This window comes from Kogia breviceps, chromosome 6, assembly GCF_026419965.1.
Source record: "Kogia breviceps isolate mKogBre1 chromosome 6, mKogBre1 haplotype 1, whole genome shotgun sequence".
Classification (NCBI taxonomy): domain Eukaryota; kingdom Metazoa; phylum Chordata; class Mammalia; order Artiodactyla; family Physeteridae; genus Kogia; species Kogia breviceps.
In genome coordinates this window covers 25757681-25781166 of record NC_081315.1, presented here as the reverse complement: position 1 = coordinate 25781166, position 23486 = coordinate 25757681, and the positions used below count along the sequence as shown (strand labels likewise).

At 43.4% G+C, this 23486-nt stretch overlaps 1 protein-coding gene across 3 annotated transcripts in view; it reads left to right on the top strand.

Annotated features, from left to right (window-relative positions):
• Positions 1-1027: 1027 nt before the first annotated feature.
• The window catches only part of ZNF827 (zinc finger protein 827), a 181246-nt gene continuing 158787 nt past the window's right edge, over positions 1028-23486 (top strand). For all 3 annotated transcript variants that reach the window (XM_059067364.2, XM_059067365.2, XM_059067366.2), the window contains exon 1: positions 1028-1634. In XM_059067364.2, the coding sequence (XP_058923347.1) occupies positions 1592-1634 (43 nt within the window). In that variant the 5' untranslated portion in view covers positions 1028-1591. The remainder of the gene's footprint in view (positions 1635-23486) is intronic.

The following is a 23486-nucleotide window of genomic DNA, read 5'->3' as shown; positions in this document are numbered from 1 at the left end:
TCTTACAAAGAGAGTTTTATGAAACAACTCTTCTTCAGACTGTTTTTTACTTCAATTATAGTAGCAGGTTTTGGAGTTTAAATCATTAACAACCTCTGAGTGAACTTTTATCCAAATGACTGCAAGTCGCAAAGAGAACAGTCCTCTTTCACCAAGTACCTTTTGTGCTGGAGTGAGACCCGTCCTTTTCTATTTTTCCCCTTTATGTCTCTCTTTGAAGAAAGATGTGTGATTTGTAAAGTAATGAAAGTATGTATCAGTTAATGAAAACTGCTATATTGAGCTCACAATGCAAACCGGAATTGCTTCAGGGTAAGCTTCACATACCTGCATTAAATCAGGGAAAACAGTAAATTTCAGAAGTCAAGATTGCTGTAGGAGTATCATGTAGCAGTTAAATCGACCATCAGGGGTGACCTAATCTTATTTTTCCCCCTTTGTCAAGGAGCTGTAATTTTCATTTAGGCAGCCTTCTCCACTTTTAACTCCACAGGACACTCCAAAACGGGGCACTTATTCCATAAACCTAGTTATTGATTTCACCATATGTTATTTTTTAATTTTAATTTTTGTTATTTTTATTGTAGTGTTTTTGGAGAGTGCGTGGAAGACTGTCACCTCCACAGACTGAAGGTGAATGGGTGAGAGAGTAATTCTCTGAGCGCCAAAACCCTGAAGAATTTATGTAGTTTAATCAACAAAAGGAAGTTTCGAGAGAAACCTATTTTCTCTCGAAAAGTCAGTAAGAATAATGAAATAATCGTTGTTTCAAGAGTGGGAAAAACTTTTTTCCCCCCAGATCTGGCGAATAGCGGGATAAATTTGAAGAAGTCCATCCCACCCCCGCACGCGCGCCCCCCATTCTTTCCAGACAGAGCAGTTGCAAATCCCAGCCTGAGTCCGCCCTGGGAGCCTTAGGGCACCTTCCTCTTTGCTCTGTGTGTGTGTGTGTGTGTGTGTGTGTGTATGTGTGTGTGTGTGTGTGTGTGTCTAGCTCTCGCTCTTTCCTTCAGTCTGTGCCTCTGTGTGTGTGTGTGTGTGTGACAGAGAGAGAGAGAGAGAGAGAGAGAGCGCGAGAGGAGAGAGAGAGCGAGAGAGAGAGAGAGAGAGCGAGAGAGCGAGAGAGCGAGCTGTGAGCTGTGCTGCCGCCGTCGCTGCCCTTTGATCCCGACATTAGTGTTAGGGGCTCGGAGACACAGAGCGCGGCCATAGACACCGACGCACCGGCACTCATTTATTTATACCTCCCATCACACACGCGAGCATAGGACACACACACACTCACACCTATTAGATCCGTTTCCATTGAAGAATATTACGCTCGGGGACAAGCCAGGTGCACGACCAAAAAATTTAAAAAAAAAAAAAAGGAAAAAAAAAAAGAAAGGAAAGAAAAGAAGAAAACCCCTCTTCTGGCTCCAGGAAACAAGCTTCAACCCATTGCACACACCGGAGAGAAGGGGTTTCCCCCTGCCCGCCCGCGCGCCCCCCAACTACCTCCCCGCTCCTGCCAGTGTCTGCCTCTCTGCCCCCACGGGGGTTTATTTGATCTCACATTAACCAAGGAGGAGAATGTGAGAAAAGGGGGAAAATGCCCAGGAGGAAGCAGGAGCAGCCCAAGCGCCTTCCCTCACGTAAGTCATCCCTTCTCCACCTCCTCTCGTGCCATTTTCTCGCCCTCCCTCTCCTCTTTCCCCTCCGCAGCCTCCTCCGTTGTTTTCTGCATTAGTTTAGGGTTACAGAGGTGAAACTGACAAAGACACAGCCCGGGTTACTCCTCGTTTAGGTCTATGCTGAGGCAGCCATGTTGGTGATGATCAGCCCCGTGCCCTTTCTATTCTCTCTCTCTTTTTCTTTCTTTCTCTCACCCCCCCCCCCTTTTTTTTTCCTTGAGATCGGGCTTTTTTCCCTTTTCCCTCCCCCTCCCCCTCCTCACTCCGGGTTGCTGGGGGGAGGGGGCAAAAGAAGGGAGGAGGGGAGTAGTGTGGATGCCGGGGTTTTTTTAATCGGGGGTGGAGGGGAGGTGGGAGAGGTTGGAATCTTTTTAAACAAGAAATTCCTTGCGGATCCCGGTGCCGGAGGGTGCGGGGGTCGGGGCGCGCGGAGGGCTGGGGGCCGTGACATGGCGTTTGGGGGTGTCGGGGCGAGGGCGCGCGGCCGCCTGCCGAGTACGGGATCCAGGGAGAGGTCCGTCTCCGGCTAAAGGTTGCGCCGGGGCTGGTCGGGCCCGGAGCCGCGGCGGCAGGAGCAGGAGGCGGAGGTGGAGGAGGCGGCGGCGGAGGAGGGGAGTCGGGGGCGGGCGAGGCGGGAGCGGCTGGGAGGGTGTGGGGGCACCGCACACAAACACACGGGTACACACGCGCCGCCGGGCGGCTGCTCCCGGGGCGCCGGGGCGAGGGGGCGCGCCGGGGCGCGGGGGGCGCGGGGCGGCCGGGCTGGGGGCGAGGCCCGGCAGCGGCGGGCGGATGTGGGGTGCGGGAGCTGCGCCGAGGCGGAGGCAGGAGGCAGGGCGGCTCGCGGCGCGCGAGGTCCCTGCAGAGCCGAGGGGAGGGAGGAGCAGGGCTCCTGGCCGCAATAAAATGCGGGGTCAGTCGGAGCAGACGGAGCCGGGCGAGACTCGGGCTCTCAGACCCCCCCTCCCCGGCGAGCCTGAGCAGAGTCCAGGACTAAAGTGCATCACAGCCCTCCCCGGCTGCAGCCACACACCAACTGGAGACACACACCGCCGGCACGGCCCGGTCCCCTTCCCCTCCTCCACCCGCGCCCCTGGTCCCTCTCCGCCTTCCCTCCGGCTTTTCTTTGCGAGACTCTTAACTTTTCCCCCACTCCTTCTCCAGCTCAATCCCCCCCCCCCCAATCTTTCTCCGCTCTGAGTGTTCCGAGATGCTGCTAAAGCTAAAAGTGAAGGAGAAAGAAGCAACTAAAAATATCCCCCGGGGCCGCCCGGCTCCTTGAATGCAGGGAGGAGGGGGCAGGGGAGAAGGCGTGGGGCGGGGTGACAGGGAGGAGGGGACGCCGGAGGCGCCGGAGGGAGGGGTCGGGGGAGACGGAGGGTCAATTTCTCTTCTCTCCCCCCGCACTGCTCCTCTCTCCCGGCGGTTTGGCGCTGCTCGGAGCTCGATCCTGCAAAACCCGGGCTGGGGGCGGGAGCGGAGCCGGAGCGCCCGCCCGCCCGGGTGTCAGGCCGACGTGGTCGGTCACCTGAAGTTCACGGAGGGTGGGGGAAGGGTTAAGGTTATGGTGTCTCGGGCTGGGGTTGTGTGTGAGCGTGTGCGTTTCCGCTGCAGACAGGCAGCGCGATCGATCTCCCCCTCGCGAAATCTCCGCGGCGGTGCCTGCCCGGGGGACGGGCAGGGGGCGCGGGTGGCTCGGTCCGGGCGCCGCCGTGCCTCCGTGTCACCCGGGCCGCGGCCGAAGTGGCGAGCAAGGGCACTCGCAGGCAGCCGTCTCCGCAAACATTCCTCTTTCTTTCCCCTTCCCGGTACGCAGGAGTCGACGCACAGGGCTTGGGTTGTGCTTTTTTTCCCCTTCCTTTAAAAAAAAAAAAAAAAAAAAAAATGCCCCTGTGCAGTCCTTTCTTCGCCTGCCCGCTAGAGGTTCTGAGGATAATATCACATATGTAATATATATGCACATAAAATCATTCGCAGGCGGCTGGGTGTGTAGGGAAATTTTGTGCGAGGAAGGAGAAGGCGGCGGAGTCGGGGAGGGCGAGTTGGGAGGCTCCGCGCTGCGATTCACAGAAAACTCGCAGCAGTTGGTGGAAGTGTGTGCGTGCACATGGCCGGCCGGCCGCAGTTCCCAGCTCTTTTCGGGGGCGTTTGGGGGCAGGGAGAGGAGGCAGGAATCCTGCGGGGGCGTCGGGGGAGGCTTGCCCTGCTCGGACAAAATGGGCTTCAGTGTTCTCTGCGAACTTGCCCTTAGATGGCAACTTTGGGCGCTGATGAGCTTGTGTGCGAAAACCAGGGTGGTGAGGTTATTTGGTCATTTTCCTTTCTTCTTAAAAAAAAATCTTGGCGGGGTGAGAGGGAGGGTAGGAGGGGAGAAGGGATTTATCTGCTCGGTTGTGACGGAGATGGAACGCCTTCCCTCCCGTTGTGGGTAGTGCAGTCGGGCAGCTGCAGCCTGCCCTGCTGCTGACCTTGACCCTGACCTCGTGCTACTACCCTCTGCGTCTGAGAGGAAATTCAGGCTCCATTTTAGCTCGTGTGTTTTGGTGGGCCTCTTCAGTGCTCTGGGGCCTGGTGATTAAGTTATATTTTGAGAGTGGGCTCTCCCACCCTGTTCTCTAATTGAATACTGTTATCCACTCAAGTTAAAAAAAAAAAAAAAAAGGAAGAAGGAAAAAATCAACTCCTCTCAGTCACATAAAGCCACTTTTACTGAAGTAAAAAGCAATTACCTTTTGGAAACACCGTAAAAGTCCCTCCAGTTTTTAAAGAGAAGCCTAATTTGCGAAGCTTTCTCCACTTACCTTTGGTTTGAATGGATTTTTGTGGATGTGTGCTGCCTGCTTTAAGCATGGTTTACACATGTTTTGTGAGCAGTTTGCATTTGAGCTAAGAGCAATTTCTGGGCAAATGGTGTATTTTGCAATTCAGACATAGTAACCCAAGGCTTGATAAGTGCTGAGAGAGTCTTGAAAGAACTTGCAGTGGGGTGGACTTTGGTCAAATTAGTGTTAATTTGTATTTAATGTAGAATATAATTGTACCCCTAAATTCCAGTTTTAATGCTAAGTTCTTTGTTTATTTGTTTGTTTATTCGTGTGGGGGGGCGGGGCGGCCGGATTTTTCTTTCCCGGGAGAACCGTTTTGTATCAAAGTTAAAATATAGAGAGTTGGGAGTTGATTGCTCTAATAGACTGTCATCCTGAGTTTTTAAGAAGTTATATAGGGGCCGACTTAACATTTCTCCATAAAAGAAAGGAGTGATATGAGTGGTTTTCATGGTGGGAAAGGTTGGAGGGGGAATCAGATGGGCAGGATTGCTTTTGAAACCAAAAAGCCTTCTGAGTAAATACAAGTGCTTAAGAGCCACTATTGATGTAACGTTTTTAGAATTTAGAGAACCTGTAAACACATTTAAGAAGGTCAAATTAGAATACAAGAAAAGAAACTTGTGATAACTGCATCTCTAGAAAATTTAGGATGCTTTTGGCTTCCTCTTAGGTTCCCCCCCTTGCCTGTGTACCCCTCCCCCCATAAACCATTGCTACTAATAAACTCTTTCTATGTGTTATTAAATATGATACTAGCCAGCCACAGCGGGGAATCTCCAAAGCCCGCAGTCCTCCCACCCTATAGCACAGACACCAGGGAACCTGGAAGTTCCTCCCTCCAGTAGATTAGTCCTGGAAATCCAGACTAGCACTTGGTATTATCTGATACCAAGTCTGGGGTGAGCCTCAGCCCCTGGCACGGAGTCCCAGCAATTCCCCAGGCTGGGCTTCGTTCTGCTAAGGTTTCCTAGCTCCTTCTGTTCAACTAGACACCCATGGGACTGTTCAGAACCGAATTAGCTTTGGGGATGGGCGAGCCTTTAACCTGACACTACTAACCTAAGCGTTAGATTTCTGATTTAAAATTCTACACAGTCCTTTCCTCCTGGGCCTCTGAAGTAAGTGTGTGTGTGTTTGTTTTTGTTATGTGGGCCTCATACATATGCAGAAAAACAAAGGGACCGTCCTATAGAATTGAATGGTGATCCTACTGGCTGCAAATCAAAAAGGCGAGCTGCGCTAGCTTTCTCGGAGGTGACCCCCAACCAAGGGTGTTTAACCTAAACTATTTTGGAGAAGTGGATTTCAAAATTATTATTCAACATAAAGCCTTTACTTCTTGGCCTAGAGCAGTAATTATCATTTGGGGATTTAAATTCGACTCTGCTGCAATTGATGGCTCTTTTACAAAAAGTTCTTTCCATTAACAGGGTCCAATACCATGTTCCAAAAAAATGTCCTAGAGGTCCTTGGAGCTATACCATGTGCTTATCTTTAGCAGAATCCCGAACTGCAGAGTTTAAAAATGTTTGTCAGCCTGAGAAAGAGGAAGAGAGGGAAACTGATACGGTGACTGTTTGCCAGGCCTGGGGCTCAGCCTTTGTGAACATCATTCCATTTGGGATCACAAACTGGAGAGGGAAAGGGGTGTGTTTGTTGCATCTGTAAAACCTTTGACCATCGGTGCCATCAGCACTTTTAAGATTTCCTCATTAGCTTCAACTTACCCCTAAACGGGTATGAGTTTAGATTCTCTTCTGTTTATCATTGGAAAGCTGCCCGATGCCTATTCCCGAGGGGGAGCACAAAGGAAAAGTTCATAAAACAGTTGTTTTGTTATTCCAGTATTTTCACTGTTTACTCAGTTGTGGGTCAGGACCAGAACAGGTTGTTGTGTTCATCGTGAACAAAACTTTAAAAATTCTTTCTTGCTTTCTAGTAAAATTGGGAAACAAAATGACTGAAAAGCAACAGGATCCCTTATTTTTATATTTTATATTTTTACGGGTCTTTATAGGTCTATCGAAAGATAGAAGATTGAGCTCTTTCCCTTACTTATTACATTTTTTCAGTGACCAGACAGTACCTCCTGACTAGGACAGGGACCATGGGGAAATTTTTAAAATCTGAAAAGTATTTCCCTTCGGATGATTCTGGGGTACCACAAAACAGGCTTGCTTGATGCTGGGCCAAAGTGCCTATCTGTTCTCCTGAAAGAAATCCATGAATTCCTAATACAGTGAGTAGGGTCCACTGAGCTTTGCTGTTAAAATAAGGAAGAGAGCTCAAAATCGCATTCCTTCTAATGCTGCAAAATAGTTTCTAATAAAAAAAAATCGATTTTTAATTTGTCTACGTGTTGCCATCTCATTCTGGGGTGACACAGCTGGTGTGAATTGACAAGTCTGCACCAAGTGTTAATAAATCACGTTGGGGAGGTATAAATTGGACAGCTTTTGGCCAGTGTTAGAGCTTGCTGTGCATTTGAGTTTTTAGAGTCTTTGACTGGCCCCTTAAGAGGGAGGTGTGGAAAGTCTTGATCTCGCGAGGCTTATAAAATTAGATGGACCAAGGCTGTGGAAGCAGCCAAGGGATCTTGTTGTACTGATGGAGTAACCAGGCAGGCTTCTCCTGGGGTCACAAGTTGGTTTAAAATACAAGGATTAATTAGTTAATGTCAAGATGTCCTCGCAGGAAAGACCAGATTGGAAATGTGTAGGTAAAGCGGTTTCTTTTAGTAACCCCAGGAGTTCAGATTGTGTCTGAACGATTTCGTTTCCCCAAAGAGAAAAACTCATCCGGCAGCACTAACCCTGATTACTTCATGCAAAGTGGTGTCTTTGGACTCAAAAGATGATAAGGTGCGAAGGAAATGATGGTGGAGACCAGATTGTCAGAGTGGAAAAAGCTCTCTTGGTTTCCGTGACTGGTCAGTAATGCCCTCTGTGAAAGCTGAGGGCAGCTTAGTCCTGGGAGGAGGTCAATATATCCTTTCGCTTTCCTCGTTTGAAGTTGCCTTGTCTCTCCTCCACTCTTCCTTTTTAAATATCTGCTGGAGTATTAGGACAGGAAGACCAAAAAACAAACACAACAGGCTGGAGCTCATCTCTCTATTCTGAGTGATGTGTTAGTAATTTTCTATAATTTAATCAGACTGATCGCAGAACAAGATAATGAGAGTGTGACCTACAAAATAGGACTTCTGGGGGCATGAAGAGCTTTCTAGCAGAAGGTTTTTCCAAGACCACGAGCTTTGTGGTGAAGGAGTAGATTTTGAGTTTCCTCTTATCCAAAAGAAATCCAGACCAGGCCTAGTGATGGTAAGACATGTAGGGGTTTTTGTTTTTTGTTTTTTTTTTAATTTCCATCAGATTTCGTTACTGCTTTGGCCTCAGTAAAGGCACTCTGGAATCACATTTTAGAGATGCAGATTGTCAGTGAAGATGCTGTGTCCTGTTTCTGATGGGCTCTTTTCTATTTCCTACTTTCTAGGTGTAGCTCAGTAACGCATACCATCGAGGGCCATGTGTAGAAAATACTTTATGGTTTATGGTAGCTGAAATGTCTTTTGTCATATTTTGTAAGAAGCTAATGTGCCCAGCACAAACCTTAGAAATAGCTAAGAGATTTAATGGGCTGAAGTTTCTAGCTGCTTTCCCCCTTCTGTTTAGGAGCAAGTTTTGTATTTCTATCATCCCGTCTGTACATTACATTTTTATGATATTAGAGAATAGTATATATGTCTAGGTGCTGAAGCAGGGGCCTCTCAGATGGCTTTATCGTTCCCCAAGGACCCACCTTGGGATAGAATCACTGTAGTTACAAGGTAGTTTCATAAATTAAAATCAGACTTTGGCTTGATACTAATCTTTAGCTGCATGGGTGCATATTGCTGTTTATTTTATAAAAGTCAGCCTCACTGCCTGTGTACACAGACACACACACACACACATACACAGAAGCTGCACTGTAGCTAATTTTATGAAATGTACAGTGATACACGCCCACGGTCTGAAATCAGCATGAGGCCTTTAGCCACTCTGTTTTTCACAGACTGACCCAGAGTTATAGTAAATGCAGCAGATTCTGTGTGCCTAAAAAGGATACTGTTTCCAGCCTTCCATTCCCTTCTTGTTAAAAAACCTCTACCACTGAAGCTCTCTCGAGTTCTTAAATGACTAAGGCTTAGGTACTCTTGCTTCTGTTTTTAAGAAATTCCAAATTCAGCCAAGTTCTATCTCCCAGCAAGGAAGGAATGCGTGGACCTTCTCCGAGGGTTGGGCCTGAAAAAGCCAACCCCAAAATAATCCCTCTCTCTCTCTCCCTCTTTCCTGTAATTTCTCCATGGGTCAGAAAAGTGGTTAGAGCTCCATTAGAAGTGAATTGTGAAGGGAAAAAGACGAGGGGTGAGAGAAATGTGCATCTCTGGATGAACTGTTTTGAGTGCTCTGAAGAGATTGGCTTTCAAAGGGGAATGGAGAAGGCCAGGGAAGATGGTCTTTTCTGCGATTGATCAGCAGCAGCCTGCTTATCTGTGCTTTTGAAACAAGCTGCTGTACTTGAAGAGGGTGAAAGATTTTTCTAAAGTTACGTAGTGCCAGTGTCTTGGGTTGTCTGGTGGTATATTTTATTTATTATTTTTATTATTATTGGAGTATAATTGCTTTACAATTGTTGTGTTAGTTTCTGCTGTACGGTAAAGTGAATCAGTTATATGTATACCTATAGCCTTTCCCTCTTGGACATCCCTCCTACCCACCCCCCATCCCATCCATCTAGGTGGTCACAGAGCACTGAGCTGAGCTTCCTGTGCTTTATAGCAGGTTCCAACTATCTTATCTATTTTACGCATGGTAGTATATATATGTCATTCCTAATCTCCCAATTCGCCCTCCCCTCCCCTTCCCCACTCTGTGTCCACATGTCCGTTCTCTACGTCTGTGTCTCTGTTCCTGCCCTACAAATAGGTTCACCTGTACCATTTTTCCAGATTCCACATATATGTGTTAATATGATATTTGTTTTTGTTTTTTGATATTTGTATCTCTTTTGATATTTGTTTTTCTCTTTCTGACTTGCTTCACTCTAGGTCCCTCCACATCTGTACAAATGACCCAATTTTGTTCCTTTTTTATGGCTGAGTAATATTCCATTGTATATATGTACCACATCTTCTTTATCCATTCATCTATCGTTGGACATTTAGGTTGTTTCCATGTCCTGGCTGTTGTAAATAGTGCTGCAATGAACATTGGGGTACATGTGTCCTTTTGAATTATGGTTTTCTCTGGGTATATGCCCAGTAGTGGGATTGCTGGGTCATATGGTAGTTCTATTTTTAGTTTTTTAAGGAACCTCCATACTGTTCTCCATAGTGGCTGTATCAATTTACATTCCCACAACAGTGCAAGAGGGTTCCCTTTTCTCCACACCCTTTCTAGTATTTATTGTTTGTAGATTTTTTGAAGATGGCTATTCTGACTGGTGTGAGGTGATACCTCATTGTAGTTTTGATTTTCGTTTCTCTAATGATTAGTGATGTTGAGCATCCTTTCATGTGCCTCTTGGCCATCTGTATGTCTTCTTTGGTGAAATGTCTATTTAGGTCTTCCACCCGTTTTTTAATTGGGATTTTTGGTTTTTTTGATATTGAGCTCCATGAGCTGTTTGTATATTTTGGAGATTAATCCTTTGTCCGTTACTTTATTTGCAAATAATTTCTCCCTTTGTGAGGGTCGTCTTTTTGTCTTGCTTATGGTTTCCTTTGGTGGTGTATTTTTAAAAGTTTTTGTTGTTTTGTAACGAGAGAGAGAAAAAGATCATGTGATTTTTTTGCCCTCTTTTCACTATGTCTACTATACACGGTACATCTTACGTAAAAAACGGAGACCATACATGCTTTTTAAGGTCATAGAGTAGTGGTCCAGTGTACAGGCTCTGGTGCCAAGCTGTTTAGATCTGAGCTCTGACACTAACTAGCTGTGTGACCTTGGGCAAATTACTTAACTTCCCTGTTCTCTGGTTTCCTCATCTTTCAATAGTGATAACAGTCCCTGTCTCATAGGGATATTGTACTGATTAATTGAATACCTATATAAATGTCAATATTTTGTACACACACAAAGCCATACCTAATTAGTGGCTTTGTAGAAAGAGCTCAAGAAAGATTAGCTATTATTAACTATATGAAATGTTTCCATTTGCTTAGTTTGTGATTGCACTATAGGCATATCTGACTCAGAACTTTTTGGTGATGTCTGTGTTTATTATTATTTAAAAAAATTTTCCATGTATCTCATAGAGTAATAATATGATATGGTAAAATTCTTTTATAAGGCTGTATAATAGGGCTTGACAAGTACATGTTTCATAGGCCAACAATATTACTTTAGGCTTTTACTAGAGGAACAAGTTCCTCTGTGTGTATGATTTGACCTGAATTATATCTAAATTGTGTAATAATCGTATGAATTTTGACTGGGTTTTACTGTAAAGGATGATAGTAAATCCACATTCCCAGACTTACACTGAGATTCAAATGAGAAAATAAGTGTTTAATAAAAGTTTATTTATTCATTGATTTACCAGTCAGTCCACTGATTAAAATTACCCAGGGGAAATTTCTATTGGGTTTTCTTGTGTTACATAGGTAATAGTTCAAATTTTGCACAGAAGGAAGGAAAGACACGGTCTGCTGTCTCTAATTGCAGAGGACCAAACCAAGAGAACATTAGATGATTTAGGGTTTTTTTAAATTTTAATTTTATATTGGAGCATAGTTGATCAACAATGTTGTGTTAAGTTCAGGCGTACAGCAAAATGATTCTGTTCTACACATACATGTATCTATTTTTCAAGAATTTTAAAAGAAGGATTGGGGTATGTGTGTGTTGTATGTGTGTGTCGTGTGTGTGTTACGGATGATATTAGAAGTCACACGCTAGTGGCCTACTGATATGTTTTGCCCCATACAGTATGTTTAAAAACTCAAGACAGCATTTGGAAATGGTCGGTTTCACATACAAATCCAGATTTCCAGCTTCTTCTGAAAACTTGGACGAGCAAACAGCACCAGGCCACCTCCCCACATGGCAGCAATCTGCTGCAGTCGGTGGCGGCTGTCTGCCTTCCCTGGCATGTGCTCGCCAGTCTGCCACAGTTCCTGCCACTGGGCTGCCGTGTCCCCGTCTGCATGTACATCTGTCCACCCCCCTGAAGTGTCTTATCTCCCGGCCCCCACAGGCGTTTGGATTAGAAACTGTTCTACATTCCCCAATATTCTGTAATCTTTTAATTCATCACTGAAGCTAGGGTACTAGAAACCACATCCTATGGCAGTATCAGGAATCTGTCTGGGGTCGGGATTAAGATCCCGGTACTAGATGCGTGAGTTCCATCCTGGCTGTCCCACATTTTGGCTGTGACCTTGGCAAGTTTCTGCAGTTCGCCTGTTTTCTCATCTGTAAATTGGGAAAACGTAGGTCCTGTGGGGACAGAGTGAGTTCATACATGCAGATATTTTGATTCGTGTCTGGCACATGGTATGTGCACAATAAATGCTGGCCACATCAAGACACCCGAGGTGTGAATTTCTTTTTTTTGGGGTGTGAATTTCTTTCAACTAAGGATCTCAGTGTGATTGCTTTAACTGTGCTGTGTAATCAGTCAAGGACAACTAGTGTTGCCTATCAGTTTTTGATCAACATCAGCCAACCCGGTGGTTCTCTACCCTGGTAGCACATTATAATCACCTGGGAGATTTTAAAAATGCAAACACCCCCAGAGATTTAAATTTAATTGGCCCAGAGTGGAGTCTGGGCATGGATATCCTTTAAAAGCTCCCCCAGGTGATACAAATGGATAGCAAGAGTTGAGGACCCTTGAACTAACCAGAACTCCCACTCTGGGCTGATGCCATGTCAGCCAAAAATAAAGGCATGATTTTGAGTCTGGGCACCTTTTGATGAGAATCTGTTACACTCTTAAAACCTTTAAAAAGAGCTCATGGATCTGAATAATTGACTCCAACTCCTCCAGATCAGAAACCAGAGGTTCAGGGAAGGACCTGTATTAAGCAGGAGACACAGATTCCACTCTTCTCTATCACCTTTTCCTACCACAATCACCAGGGTTTCTCACTAGCGTTGTGACCTTGGGTAAGTCACTTGACCTCTCTGTACTTGCGGAGTGCCGTCTTGTAAAATGGATAACAGTACATTAACCACACCTTCTCTTTATATAATGCTTATTGTCCACAAAACATTTTCATTGATACCATCTGCCTGTGAGGCAGGCAGGGAAGAGCCCCTCCTCTTACCAATTAGACAGACATGGAAACTGGGCCACAGGGAGGAAGAAACTAGCTTGAGAGGTCACCGGAGCGCGTACTCTGAAAGGCTGGAGCCCTGTGAAGGGCAGGTCTCTGGGCTCAGAGCTGCTCTGAGGTCTGTGAAACCTTCACGGGGTCTCAAGCTTGAAGGATATGCCTTCACCACCTGCACCTCCTCTCAGACCCTCCACTGCAGGAGGCCCCCTAGGTGCTGATGGAACATATACGTTGCCCTGTGATTCACAGAACCTTGTGCCACCAATCATATTTCTTTCCTCAAAGAGTTATTTTGACCTTAGACTAAGCAGAGGGTCATAGAATAGAGTCACATGCAGTGATGTACTTTCTGGGGTCTGAATTATGTGCACCATATGGAGAACACTGCCTTCATGTAATGGCCTAGAATTGTGAGTTGTTTTCTATTCTGTGCTTGTTTGGCCCTACTTGTTAACCCAACAATCCTCTCTGGAGCATGAAACACAGCTGTATTTGGAAGGAAACAAAGTGTGGGACACCCTATGCTTCAGGAAATATTCCGGAAATGTGCTATATGATTTCTCCCTTCTAGGGGAAAGCAAACCTCCAATAATAACTTACTGGGTTTTAATCTGACCTTAAGAAAGAGGGAAATCAAATTATAGTGAGCTGCTTTCTGATATTTTTTAGGAAGAGAGGAATTTCATAATCTAGAAGTAGGGTTTGGGTTGGCTGGATGGCTAGATCACAGTTAGGAGTGCTGTGTACCAGTGGCTACTCAAATACATGTTGATAGATGAGAAATATATACAAAAGAGAAGAAAAGAATACATGTATTTTATTTTATTATTATTTTTCCTTTCTTTTTTAAATTACTTTTTATTCGAGTAGAGTTGCTTTACAATGTTGTGTTAGTTTCTGCTGTACAGCAAAGTGCATCAGCTATACGTATACATATATCCCCTCTTTTTTTGGGGTTTCCTTCCCATTTAAGTCACCACAGAGCATTGAGTAGAGTTCCCTGTGCTATAGAGTAGGTTCTTATTAGTTATCTATTTTATATGTAGTAGAGAGTACACGTATTTTAAATATGACTTGTGTACTCCATGAGACTGGAACTGTGAAAATCACAGATATTAACTGTTTATTAATTTATTCTTAAAAATCTATATTGGCTTTTAATGACAAAAGGAGTGCATGTTTAGCATAAATAATTAAAGCAATGTAGGAATATTTATAGTAAGATGTGAAAGTCTCGCTTCCCAACTTACACCCCCAGAGATAGCCACTATTAATCAACAAGCAATATTTAAAATTCAACCATCATTTGAAAAATGGATGCATTTCAGCAGAGTTGGCTAAATTAATGTAAGTACTGAATTCAGGACAAGGGTGATAACATTGGCCTTGTGAACTGATTAGATCACATGCATAATAGTGGATCCCAGATTAAGTGCCCTGATTTAAAGGGGGACATTGATAAACTACTCACCAGAATGGAGGCAACTAGAACATTGTAGGCTCTTGAAATCGTCATGTGAGGAATTAACTACTGAGGCAATTGAGAGTACTTAATTTGAAGAAAAAAGTGAGGGTGGATAAAAATTGTGCATGGTAGCTACGTTCAAATATATGAAGTTCTGACAAGTGAAAAAGGGAGTAAACTTACTCTGAATTGTCATTCATCCTAAATTCTCACCTTGTGTCTTCTAACTGATACTTGATCCATCCATCCATTCATTCATTCAGGCAGGCAGCAGTAACTGAGTGCTTCTGTGCCAGGGATTAAGGATCTGTGGAGCTGAATAGAGCATGGTCCCTGCTCACAAGGATCTCAGAGCCAAGCAGGCAGAGAAGGAGATGGAAGTAACTAAAATCCAGCTTGAAAAGTATTTTCATAGATTTCTGAAATGCTGAGCAGGAAACAGAGACTAGGACCCACAGGGTAGAAGTTATAGGAAGGATAACTTTGGTTTCTTAAGATAAGGGCCTGCTGAATAAATAAAACTGCCCTCAAATGAAACAGAAGACCTTGTGTTTACAAAGAAGCTGGTTCCACCACCTGTCAAGGGTGATTTTTTTTAAGGGCTGCACGTAAAGAGGGGGTAAGACGGGGTGCAGAAATGTTGAGAATTCTGTTGAGCAAATGCTTCTTTGCTTGGTTTCTCTTATAAAACAGGAGATCTGCTCCTACAGCGGGGAGAAAACATCTTTCAGTATAGTGAATTGAAAGCCTTTTGGGAATAAGGCTACATGGATGTCAACACACATTAGAGCAGTGAGGGGTTGATAGCTGAGAGTTGGAGTCCCTACTTGGGGCCCATTTATTAAGAAAAAGTTTTGAGCATTTACCTGGCTCATACAAGTTGTATAGAAAGCAGTCTGTGCTGACAGTTCTTTCACATGTTGGCACAAAACAATCACAGAGGATAAGTACAAATCAATATGCCAACAGGTGCAGGACAATAATATATGAATTAGGTGTGTAAATGTTTGAGGAAACTCAGAGGAAGAGTGCTGAATAGAAGATTCTTGGAGAGGATTGGTACCTAAAGCATCCTCAAGGATGTGATGGATTTAGATCTTGAGACGAGAGAAGAACGTTCCAAGCAGAAGAAATAGCATTAGCCAAAAGAGGTTGAAATAAACCAAAAGAAGGCAGGAGACACTAAGGAACTTCGCTGAACCAGAGCGGACACATTGGTGATGTAAGGAGAGGAAGTAGGAAAAATGTAGTAGGAGCTGGCCCAGGTGAGAAGAGATGATGCTGGTTAAGTTTAGTGTTTTGGATACAGCACAAAATCAACTGTGAAATTTGTTAGCTTTTCATTGTGCTGTAGATGGAGATGGAGGATAATGGCCTGAAGGAAGAAATGGCCTTTTTAAGTAGGGAGGGCTGTTGAAAAACCAAAGTAGATGGATGGCAGTGGCTGTGACCGCTGAAGGTGTCCGAGAAGAGACCTGCCCCAGTGACGGGTTTCTCTGGGGCCAGTGCTGCAGACCCTCAGCCACGGCTGAGTCCCTGCCCCTCCTCCAGCCACCCCTTCCATACGTCTTTGGTTTCCTTTGACAAAGAAAGCTCTAATGCAGTGTCTCCCTTTGGAGGTTGCAAAGTATGTGCTATTTACAAAAAATAATATATCTAACATTCGTACATATATAATGAAGCATTATGGTTAAATGAACATTAATAAACCTACTGCCCAATCTAACAGATTTCAATGCTAGCAAATTTCTCCTGTACTCTTCTCTTGCTACCTGTTCCCATTTTCCTAAATTTTCTGTTGATCATTCCCCTAGCTTTTTCTCTATAGCTTTACCATATTTAATTTCGCTTGTCTTTGAAATTTATAAAAATGTAAATGTAAAAGTATTAAAAAGGTGGCAAATAGCATGCATTCTGCACCTTGGATTTTCATCCAACTGTTACCTTTGTGCGATGTATCCATGTTGATGCATTTAACTGTGGTGCCTTCATTTTCACTGCTCCCTAGTATTGTACTGTAGAAACATACCACAGCGTGTATGGTTTGTTTCTACTTTTTGCTGCTGTGAGCATGCAAGTACGTATCTCTTTGGCCTGAGTGAAAATTTCTCTAAGACACTGGCTCTCAAATATTTTGGTCTTGGGACCTCTTAAACGTCATTGAGGATGTCGAAGAGCTTTTGTGTATATGCATTGTATCCATCTCTATATAGCATAACAGAAATTAAAACTGAGAAATTAAATATTTTTATTGTTAAAAATAATGGTTATAACTCATTATCTGTTCATTATAAATAGGATATTTTAATGAAAAATACCTTTTTCCAAAAAAATTTAGTGAGAAGACTGGTATTATTTCATAATTTTACAAATCTCTAATGTCTAACAATACAAGATTATCATATCTGCTGCTGCATTCAGTCAATCGCAGCATGTTGTTTTGGATGGAATATATGAAGAAAATCTGGCTTCACACAGATACGTAATAGCCTTTTCAGATAATTACGGCTATTCTTTGGTACTTTACCAAGACTCAAAAAGAGGGAGGTTCTTAAAGGTATCCCTTAGCTTAGTTCATTGTAATGTGGAATCTGAAACCATTTCCATGAATTTTTTGTATTCAGTTTCATTGAAACCTACTGGTCTATATTGCAGTTTGAATGGACCACTCTTGTGAATGTACCATCACACATGAGTTATTTGGAAAGTATTGTTTCACTAAGTTCTGTAGATCTACCAAATGTTGAAACATTTCATTATACAGTATAAAAAATTTATTAACGTCAACACTGGTCTTGTTTGAAAAGTCTGTATTGGGAAACTGTCAAGTTCACAGTGTAGGGTATGGGTTTTCCAAAATTTTAATTCTTGCTTGAAAGCTTGAATTTTATCGTTGGCTACAAATGCTGTCAGCTTTTCCTTAAAGTATCAACCTTACTTCATTCCTTTCCAAGAAATTGCCTGCCAGATACCCAAATTTGAATGACCAAAGTTTGTCAGTTTTTCTTTCAATTAAAAGTGATATTCCATGAAAAAAGCTGCAGGCTCTGCTCCCAACTCAATCACACACGTACGTTTCCTAGATACAGCCATCGTACTTCAGTCACGGCGGAAGTGCTTTATGCACACATTTCATTACATTTAATATTTTTTAAAAGTTTCCTCAAGGGTCAATCTTTAATAAAATTAATAATTTCTACTGCTGCTTCATCAGAGATATTCTTTTATATATATATATAATTTTTTTCTTTTTTTCACCGTGCTGCACGGCTTGTGAGATCCTAGTTCCCTGACCAGGGATCGAACCCACACCCCCTGCATTGGAAGCTCAGTCTTAACCACTGGACCACCAGGGAAGTCCCCCACCAAAGACATTCTTAAGGGAAACTGGCAGGGTTGTTTTGTTGTGTGTGTGTGTGTGTGTGTGTGTGTGTGTGTGTGTGTTCACTGTGAGTGTGTGGTGGTGAAGAGAGCAGTGATTATTAGGATGCTTTGGTACCACTGCATCTATCTGAGCTAAGGTGCCAGCATTTTACCCACCATTGCTTTTGTGTCATCAGCGCAAATGTTAACGGAGTGAAAAGGGCAGATAATATCTTAGTATTGCTATGAAAACAGTTTTGATCTTGAGGATCCCTGAAAGGGTCTCAGAGACCGCTGGGGGTCCACAGACCACACTTTGAGAACCACCTCTCTAAGGTGCCTGCACGGGAACGGAAATGCCAAGTCTTGGTGTTTGTGCTTCCTTAGCTTTGCTTGATAACGTTGCAATGCAGCACTTTGTGGCTATTTGCACTGAAGAACCCCAAAGGCAGGGGACCCTTCTCTCACAAGGGTTCTCAGCCTCTAGGAGGTTTCTCTGAAGTATCTTCAAAGTCTTTTGTTCCATCTGCAAATTTGGATGAAAATAGGCATTTTGCTCTATAGCATATGTTGTTTTAAAATAATGTTTTAAATAAACTTAGCAGTTAAATTACTTTTCTTCCCCACAAATACATATGTCAAAACGTTGATCTCTGAAGATGCTCCATGTTCATCCTGTGACTTCCTGGTACCCCCTTAGAGAAGGAGAAGTCCTGTGGATACCACGGGTTCAGCATGATTTATCGTGGAGAGGCGTACAGAGATGCCTGAGATTTTCAGGCCCGGGGAGCGGGGAGGCTTTCTGGTCTTCCTGTGATCCCTTTCTGGGCTGCTGTCCCCACCATTCATGAACCCACCGGCCCAAGACAGAAACCTGGGTGTAATCCTACATGCGACCCATTTCCTTTCCTCCCGCATCAAATGGACCGCCAAGTCTTTTGATTCTACTTCCAGAATATCTCTAGCATTCATCACGAACCCTCCCCACCACTGCTTTCATTTATGGTGTTATTTTCTCCCATAAGAATTAACATCTTTTTTTTGCCTCAGTCTCATCTCCTCTTCCCCCACCCCAGCCTCTGTATAATCCAGTCTTTACACTGTAGACTTTCTAAAAGACTCATGTAATCCAGATAATCCTTATTTAGGATCTTTTAGGCATTCCCTGAAAGGATAAAGTTTGCTATTCTTAGCAAAGTATAGAAGATGCTTCATCTTCTGAGCCCCCTTTCTTCTGCCCTCCTGTATATCCCTTATTTCAGTCGTATCGAGTGATCTGTTTTGCAGACCGCCATGCTTATATCTCCTTACCTTGGCATATTCTTTTTCCCTACTTCTGGGATGTCTTCAACCCATCTGATTGTCCTGATAACCTTCTTCTTATCCTTCAACACTCAGTCCTCTGAGAAACCATCCCTGCCTCCCCTCCCCCTGTCATTGTCCCACCTCCCAGCCAGAATTAGGCATATTAGGCACCCCCTCCCATGTTTCCCGTGGATCTCTCATAATACCTCCCATGCCACATTATAATTGCTTATTCGTCTATGTCCTTATTGACTGTAAGCTTTGGGGCATGGATTATTTCTTACTCATTTTTGTACATTCTTGCACATAACAGTACTTGGTGTAGAGTAAGTGGTCAGTGAATATTGTTGAATAAGTGAATGAAAGGAGAGGTTAAGAACAGGTCACAGAATCAGAGATAGGAGGTGTTCTATATACATTATTGAATATATGAATGAGTGAATGAGTGCATGCACGAATGGAGAAGTTAAGAATGGGTCACAGAATCAAAGGGTTATCGGGGTAGAAAGGACTTGGGGGACTATCTCCTGCTATATCTCCCTTTCTCAGAAATGAGAAAACGATTTGCCTGAATTGTGTAACTGGGCTGGGTGGAGGTGATGAACAGTGCCACCAACCTTTCCATGGATGTGGCCTAGCAATGACTGGAGAAAGTCATGTGCTTCCGGAGGAGACTTGCCGACAAGAACAGGGGCCATGGCCTGCACCACAGGGGGATACCACAATCTGAGTGCCAGAGAGCACTTTTGTGGTTGGAAGTTTGTGGCATTCCAGACTGTAGAGTCTCCCCTCTGTTATTGGCTGCTGCTGTCCGTCTCTGTCCTCAAACTGTGCCAAGACTGTAAGATTTTCCTGATGACGGGGCATATTCTACATCTGGATTCCATGGTCATAACAACCAGAAGTTTCCTGCCCTTTTTGGTTGAGGTGATTATGATATAGAGCTGGGTAGCAATAGCAACAATTTTGAGGTAAGCTCTACTATTTAAAATACACTGTTCTGGGCTTCCCTGGTGGCGCAGTGGTTGAGAATCCGCCTGCCGATGCAGGAGACACGGGTTCGTGCCCTGGTCCGGGAAGATCCCACATGCCGCGGAGCAACTAAGCCCGTGAGCCATGGCCGCTGAGCCTGTGCGTCCGGAGCCTGTGCTCCGCAACGGGAGAGGCCACAACAGTGAGAGGCCCGCGTACCGCAAAAAGAAAAAAAAAAAAAAAAAAAAAAAAATAAAATAAAATAAAAATAAAATACACTGTTCTCTCTTCTGAGATTTCTAGGTGCCTGGGAGGGAGAGAAAGGGAAAACTATATTCACTGTGTGCTGACTCTATATGCCAAATACTTTACTTACATGATTCTGATTTACCTTGACAATGACCCTATGAAATTGCAGGTATTAATATCCTGTTCTACACATGAGACAGTGGGCCTGTAGATGTTGATAGGGTCTGGTAGGAGGCAGAGTGGGATTCGAATGGCATTTTCTGGTGCCAAGGCTTGTGCCCTTTCTGTTTTGCCATGCTGCTTCATGTTCTAGAAATGTCGTGGTTTTCTGGTTAGGCAAAACCTATTGTCACCTCATTTTATCAACTGGGTGAATTCTTGAAGTTTCATATATGTTATGTACTTAAAAGGAGGAGAATCTGTAGTTTTCTAGCTCAGTGTTGTCTGTGCTTGGCAGTTTGCACAAGCCTTGCCATCTCTGCAGGACCACGGGGGCTGGGAGAGGGAGTAGGAGTTATTACTGTACTTTACAGACAAAGGATCTGAGTAATGGGAGGGAGTGTCCCACAACTGTCTGGTTCATCTCTGTGGTCATAACATCCAGTCTATGGATTGGTATTTAGTAGGCTCTCCAGTTTTTGTTAAATAAACATCAGGAGTTATATACCTGGTAAGTTCCAAATTCATCCTGGAACTCAGGTCTCCGGATCTGAGCTCAGTGCTCTGTCCACTGCTAAACCATCCTGCTTTTCCCCAGAGCCCTAAGCAGAGAGATGTAAGAATAAACTCTGATTGGCCTGCGTGGCATTTGGGAACCCTCTGATAAGGCTATCTGGTGGATTTCCACAAATCTAAATAAGCACATCTGGCCCCTTAGAATAAGATCTCTTTCTTGTTTTTGTTGCTCTTCCTTTAAATACTTCAATATAGGATTTTAAATCATTTTCTATCATGAATTTGGTAAAGTAGCAGGATACAAAATTAATGCACAGAAATCTCTTGCATTCTTATACACTAATGATGAAATATCTGAAAGAGAAATTAAGGAAACACTCCCATTTACCATTGCAACAAAAAGAATAAAACACCTAGGAATAAACCTACCTAAGGAGACAAAAGACCTGTATGCAGAAAACTATAAGACACTGATGAAAGAAATTAAAGATGATACAAACAGATGGAGAGATATACCATGTTCTTGGAATGGAAGAATCAACATTGTGAAAATGACTATACTACCCAAAGCAATCTACAGATTCAATGCAATCCCTATCAAACTACCACTGGCATGTTTCACAGAACTAGAACAAAAAATTTCACAATTTGGATGGAAACACAAAAGATCCTGAATAGCCAAAGCAATCTTGAGAAAGAAAAACGGAGCTGGAGGAATCAGGCTCCCTGACTTCAGACTATACTACAAAGCTACAGTAATCAAGACAGTTTGGTACTGGCACAAAAACAGAAATATAGATGAATGGAACAGGTGAGAAAGCCCAGAGGTAAACCCACGCACATATGGTCACCTTATTTTTGATAAAGGAGGCAAGAATATACAATGGAGAAAAGACAGCCTCTTCAATAAGTGGTGCTGGCAAAACTGGACAGCTACATGTAAAAGAATAAAATTAGAATACTCCCTATCACCCTACACAAAAATAAACTCAAAATGGATTAAAGACCTAAATGTAAGGCTATAAAACTCTTAGAGGAAAACATAGGCAGAACACTCTATGACGTAAATCACAGGAAGATCCTTTTTTGACCCACCTCCTACAGAAATGGAAATAAAAGCAAAAATAAACAAATGGGACCTAATGAAACTTAAAAGCTTCTGCACAGCAGAGGAAACCATAAACAAGATGAAAAGACAGCCTTCAGAATGGGAGAAAATATTTGCAAGTGAAGCAGCTGACAAAGGATTAATCTCCAAAATTTACAAGCAGCTCATGCAGCTCAATATCAAAAAAACAAACAACCCAATCCAAAATGGGCAGAAGACCTATATAGACATTTCTCCAAAGAAGATATACAAATTTCCAACAAACACATGAAAGGATGCTCAACATCACTAATCATTAGAGATATGCAAATCAAAACCACAGTGAGGTATCATCTCACACTGTTCAGAATGGCCATCATCAAAAATCTACAAATAATAAATGCTGGAGAGGGTGTGGAGAAAAGGGAACCCTCTTGCACTGTTGGTGGGAATGTAAACTGATACAGCCACTATGGAGAACAGTATGGAGGCTCCTTAAAAAACTACAAATAGAACTACCATATGACCCAGCAATCCCACTACTGGGCATATACCCCGTGAAAACCATAATTCAAAAAGAGTCATGTACCACAATGTTCATTGCAGCTCTATTTACAATAGCCAGGACATGGAAGCAACCTAAAGTGTCCATCAACAGATGAATGGATAAAGAAGATGTGGCACATATATACAATGGAATATTACTCAGCAATAAAAAGAAACAAAATTGAGTTATATGTAGTGAAGTGTATAGACCTAGAGTCTGTCATACAGAGTGAAGTAAGTCAGAAAGAGAAAAACAAATACCGTGTGCTAACACATATATATGGAATCTAAAAAAAAAAAGTGTATATATATATATATATATATATATATATATATATATATATATATATATGGTTCTGAAGAACATACGGGCAGGACAGGAATAAAGATGCAGATGCAGAGAATGGACCTGAGGACACAGGTAGGGGAAGGGTAAGCTGGGACGAAGTGAGAGAGTGGCATGGACATATATACACTACCAAACATAAAATAGATAGCTAGTGGGATGTAGCCGCATAGCACAGGGAGATCAGCTCAGTGCTTTGTGACCAGCTAGAGGGGTGGGATAGGGAGGGTGGGAGGGAGGGAGACGCAAGAGGGAAGAGATATGGTGATATATGTATATGTATGGCTGGTTCACTTTGTAATAAAGCAGAAACTAACACACCACTGTAGAACAATTATACTCCAATAAAGATATTTAAAAAAATCATTTCCTATCTACCTGACACTTCTCAATACAATGATTGGAAAAGGATCGACTATCCAATAATAGACTCATGGAGGATGCACACCAGGAAGATCCCCGAGATCATCTAATGCAGTGTTTTTAAAAGTAAAAAGAAAAAAAATTAGTGAACCCTTGTCTTTAAGGAGAGCGGTTGTGTATAGATAAGATCAAAGATGGGCTGCATGTTAGCCGTGTGCTGAGGTGAAAGGTAAATGGATCCACACAACCATGCCGTTCCCTGGAGCCCTAGGGTTTTTGAGAGTGTGG